Source organism: Etheostoma spectabile, chromosome 3 (assembly GCF_008692095.1).
Source record: "Etheostoma spectabile isolate EspeVRDwgs_2016 chromosome 3, UIUC_Espe_1.0, whole genome shotgun sequence".
Lineage (NCBI taxonomy): Eukaryota > Metazoa > Chordata > Actinopteri > Perciformes > Percidae > Etheostoma > Etheostoma spectabile.
The window spans coordinates 7,236,257-7,241,022 of record NC_045735.1 but is presented as its reverse complement, the minus strand read 5'-3'; the positions used below and the strand labels follow the sequence as shown (position 1 = coordinate 7,241,022).

General features: G+C 41.8%; 1 protein-coding gene across 1 annotated transcript in view; it reads right to left on the bottom strand.

Moving 5' to 3' along the window:
- Positions 1 to 4,766, bottom strand: part of coq8b (coenzyme Q8B) — a 9,999-nt gene that overhangs the window by 1,054 nt on the left and 4,179 nt on the right. The window contains exons 6-15 of the mRNA XM_032503854.1: positions 4,481 to 4,555; positions 3,948 to 4,067; positions 3,741 to 3,826; positions 3,395 to 3,535; positions 3,197 to 3,278; positions 2,574 to 2,667; positions 1,881 to 2,022; positions 1,131 to 1,238; positions 925 to 990; positions 650 to 736 (exon numbers count right to left, since the gene is read on the bottom strand). Coding sequence (XP_032359745.1) covers positions 650 to 736; positions 925 to 990; positions 1,131 to 1,238; positions 1,881 to 2,022; positions 2,574 to 2,667; positions 3,197 to 3,278; positions 3,395 to 3,535; positions 3,741 to 3,826; positions 3,948 to 4,067; positions 4,481 to 4,555 — 1,001 coding nt within the window. The remainder of the gene's footprint in view (positions 1 to 649; positions 737 to 924; positions 991 to 1,130; positions 1,239 to 1,880; positions 2,023 to 2,573; positions 2,668 to 3,196; positions 3,279 to 3,394; positions 3,536 to 3,740; positions 3,827 to 3,947; positions 4,068 to 4,480; positions 4,556 to 4,766) is intronic.

Sequence of the window (4,766 nt, the reverse complement as noted above, 5' to 3'; positions counted from 1 at the left end):
AAAAAAAAAAAAACACCCAGAAAGACCTCACTAGATGACACTTGGAGAGCATACAGTGTGCAGTTTGCCCAATACTAAAAAAAACAACTTACGACACAGCACTCACTCAAAAATTTATAATTCCTGACATTTACAAAGTAAGTACAGGGCTAAACACAGGGAAACTGCATCAAGAACAGGGTGTAAGACTGAGGTCGGGATGAGATAGGGCTGGGCAATATATTGATTTTATATCAATATCGTGATATGTGACAAGATATCGTCTTTGATTTTGGATATTGTAATATGACATATGTGTTGTCTTTCCTGGTTTTACAAGCTGCATTAAAGTAAACTGATGACATTTGCTGAACCTACCAGACTGCTCCAACTGTTCTATCGTTTGCCTTTACCCACTTAATTATATCCACATTACTGATGATTATTTATAACAAATCTAATTGTGTAAATATTTTGAGAAAGCAGCAATTGTCAAGCCTACAATATCTTTACAATATCAATATCAAAGTATTTGGTCAAAAATATTGTGACATTAGATTTTTCCATATTGCCCAGCCCTAGGATGAGACATAGAAAAAAGGAGTAGACGGAGGAGGATAAGTCATATTATAAATAAATGAGCACAGCCGCAAAGACCAAAATACTTTACCTTGGCCTCGAAGCCTGTCAGGAATTTCAGTTCCTTTGATTTGGAAAGAACAGTGGCTCGATCACCCACGGAAGCTGCATGCACCACCTGAAACACACACAGAGAGAGAGAGAGAGAGAGAGAGAGAGAGAGAGAGAGAGAGAGAGACAGAACAGACAGACAGACAGACAGACAGACAGACAGACAGACAGACAGACAGACAGACAGAGAAATCTTGTTGCATAAATCATGTTGTGTTTCACTGATGGGTGTCCTATCATTTAGATTCATCGTACCTGTATGTAGTCATCTGTGAATGCCTCTGGGTAGCCTCTGCACGCTCCAAAGTCCAACAGAACAACCTACAGACAAGATAAGAGTGTTACACATCTGCTGAACATGAGGATTTTTTCTGGTTGGTACAATTAAATATTTGGTTAACATGGCAACCATTTCTGTGTTAGACAATTCATTTAAAACTCTAATACCAGACTCCCATCACCTTGTTGGTGTCTGAGTTGTAGAAGAAGTTGGCCCAGTTTGGATCTGTCTGCATGAACCTGAACTCAAACACCTCCCTGAGACACAACTGGAGGATTCTGAAACAGATCTGGAGATGGGAGGAGAGGAAAGGAGAGGGTTGCGTTTACTGCCCTGCAGTTATTATCAGTATCATTTTAATGCTAAAGCTCTGGTACAGTGCACTGCCACACACTTGCCATGTCTAAAGATGGTGCATTACTGTAGGACAGGTCATGCTCCAAGTGCATAAATCTCAACTGTTAAACGCATATTTTTACAGTATAATTTGCTGCTGTCCTTTTCACTCTGTTTGAGATACTGCTGTATAATTTGCCAGCTAGTAACTTTTTTCTATAAGAGTTAATGAGCAAATCATCAACTCAGTTGTGCACTTGTCACATGATGCCATATAGGTCTCATGATGGCATATACCTTACAAATAAATAACAAATAAAAAGAAAAACAAATAAAAATCTGCTCCTTCTACTTGTTATAGGGTTTCAGCTCGAGCGTCCCACAATTAGGAGGTTCAGACTGGGGTGGTCTAGATCTTCCAGCTACTTTATGTTCTATGCAGCATTCATCTCCATTCTGCTATAGATTTTTTTTGTAAAATCTTTTGTAATGCCTAAAATGCCCAGAGAATTATAAAAACAATTTCATGACTTCCCAGACTCTTCATGTCTCCAGTGCACCATGGGATCCATGTACCTGTTGAGTCAACCCTTACCTGGTTCCTGGTCTCCTGGTCCAGGTCTACGCAGCGGTCAAGTGGGACTCCTTGGACAAGCTCCATGGCCAGCACCCTGCTGCCTGACAGCTCGTCAATCACCTCAGGGACTTGGAAAAACTCATTTCCCTCCAGCATGGACCTGGAGGCCACAAAAGATGTATGTAGGTATAAAGGATTTTTAAGGCCAATACCGATAAGAACATTTGGTTTATTAAAAATCCGACACACACACACACACACACACACACACACACACACACACACACACACACACACACAACACACACCACACACACCACCACACACACACAACACACACACACACACACACACACACACACACACACACACACACACAACACACACACACACACACACACACACACACACCACACACCACAACACCAACACACACACACACACACACACACACACACACACCACACACACCAAAACATACATACATAATCCTTTGAACAAACCCCCCCCCCAAAAAAGGGACCTTTGTAGAGCGTCCTCTGGTGGACAAACTATGCAACGCCAAAGCTCATAGAGTGGTTGACAGACTGTTTTTATTTTTTAAATATTCATCATTCATTCAAGAGATCTTAATCTCAATGTGACGGTAATGGCTTACAAGTGGGCTTCAGGGTAGGAGGCTTTATGGTTCAATAGGCCACAAAAAACTACCTGAACTTCTTGGCACACTCTGCTTCCCTCTTATAGTCACACTCCCACACCAGCTCCCTCTGAAGAACCTCTAAGCTGTTGTCTGCAAACAGACCTGTGAAAAAAAAAGAAAAGTCCCTCAGCAGGTAAAACTAAAGAAAACAACCAGACGCAGTCATCTTTAAACACATTAATGCAAAGTGTGGAAACAATTATCATGGTGTTTTTGGGACTGTAATGGTGAACATTACTTAATAAAACTAAAGCTATGGTAGTTTAATGTTCTTGACTGAAGTGTATAGTATTCAGTATAACAAGGAAACAAAAAACATCTCTATTAATGATGCAGACATCCTTATGCTGGCACTCAGTAACAACTGTGCCACCTAGTGTTTTGACCTGCTACTAGAGCACCACCCCTTGGTCTGAAGTGAAAATGCTAGAATGAAAGAAAAACTAATTAATGGGAGAGCAATCTCCAGTCACCTCCCAATATAATGACAGGGGACGTTCAAAGAATAACAGCAAAAACTTGAAATCTCCAGCTGTTTCAAGATACAAAATAGCCTAATTTGCATTTATTATCCTCAATATGGAGTCATCATCAAACACTACAACAAATATTATAAAATGTAGTTTTTTACCTCCTGGCAGGACAACGCTCATTTTTAGGACTGACATCAGGTTGTTTATGTCACTGTGGATGCTCTCTGCAACTCCAGGGTACTGAGAGGAATATGGCGATAACAGACAAAATCAATGCAGACGGGACAGACAAAATCAATGCAGACGGACATTGATAGAGGTTACGCGGGAGACAGAAATAGATTGTGTATGAATACCTGGATCTTCATGGCGATCTCTCTTCCGTCTTTTAACACCCCATGATGCACCTGGCCTATGGAAGCTGCGGCAAACGGTTTGTCTTCAAAGGACAATAGCTTCTCTCGCCAGCTTGGCCCAAGGTCCTCCACGAGAACTTTCTACACAATCAGACCCATGCAAAAAAGGAAAAAGGAAAAAATAACTGCACCTGTGAACTGCCAAACTGATTAAAACAGACACTCTTTTGGGTAATCTTGTGTCAGAAACACACTCTGCAGCACTTTCCAATGAGGTTTTGACACTATTCACTGCTAGTCCACAAATTGACTACGTGTCAGGGACAGGAGGAACTGTGCTACTTACATTCATTTGCCAGGCAGGCATGAAGTCTGCGCTCTGTCGAACCCTCTCAAAGATCCTCTGCAGTTGGGGGCTGATGAAGGAGTTGTCTGAAGAAAGATTTGTCAGGAGAAAAAAAAACAAAAAAACATTTTCACTGCCTAGAAATCCTCGTGACTGCGAGGACCTCTTAACAACATTTTGTAGCGAAGCCGTTGCTACAGTGCGTACCTTGAATGCTGAGCATCTGTCCGATCTTGAGTGCAGCCCCACGGACCTTGCACAGTGTGTTCACTATTCTCTCAGCATTGGCATCTGACAGGAGAGGCGAGTCTAACAAGGAATTCTTGTCTACAAAACAACACACACGAGTATTAGCAGTCATATTAGCAGCACAGCATACAGAAATACAATAGCATGAAGAGCAACAGGAGTAATTTGTCTTATTAAGTATCACATAGCAAGTGCTGCATGTAGATAGTTAAGCTCCAGCCCTTGCTAGCCAATTGTAAAAAGCAGCATGTAAAAACAGGGGCAGTAGTACTTCTTAAACACTGTTCATTTAACACATATTAAAGCCTGTCTTTGAGTTCTTGTTAACAGCTTTGATTTAATGGCTGTCCAGGGCCTGGCAGGTGCTGACACATTTGAAACTTCTCCAGGGCCGACCAGCTGTCCATGTGTCTGCTGGATCTGTGCACTGGACCAAAAGCTTTTTTCACAGGATGGGAGGAGAAAAGCAAAGGAGAGGAGAATATCTTTACCTTCATGTTGTTTGCCTCCCAATGACTGTTTTGCCATTTCTGCAATTGCACCAATCCCAAGTCCCACTGCCAGGCCTGCAGCAGGGAGACAGAGACACAAGTGATTCTGAATTCAGGTACACTTAACAGATGTTTGTGGGAAGCATTGATTTAAAGGTCCCATGGCATGAGAATTTCACTTTATCAGATATTTTTTAACATTATTATGCATTCCCCCCGCCTGTCTATGGTCCCCCAGGGGCTAGCAATGATAATAAGTGTAAACCGAGCCCTGGGTATCCTGCTC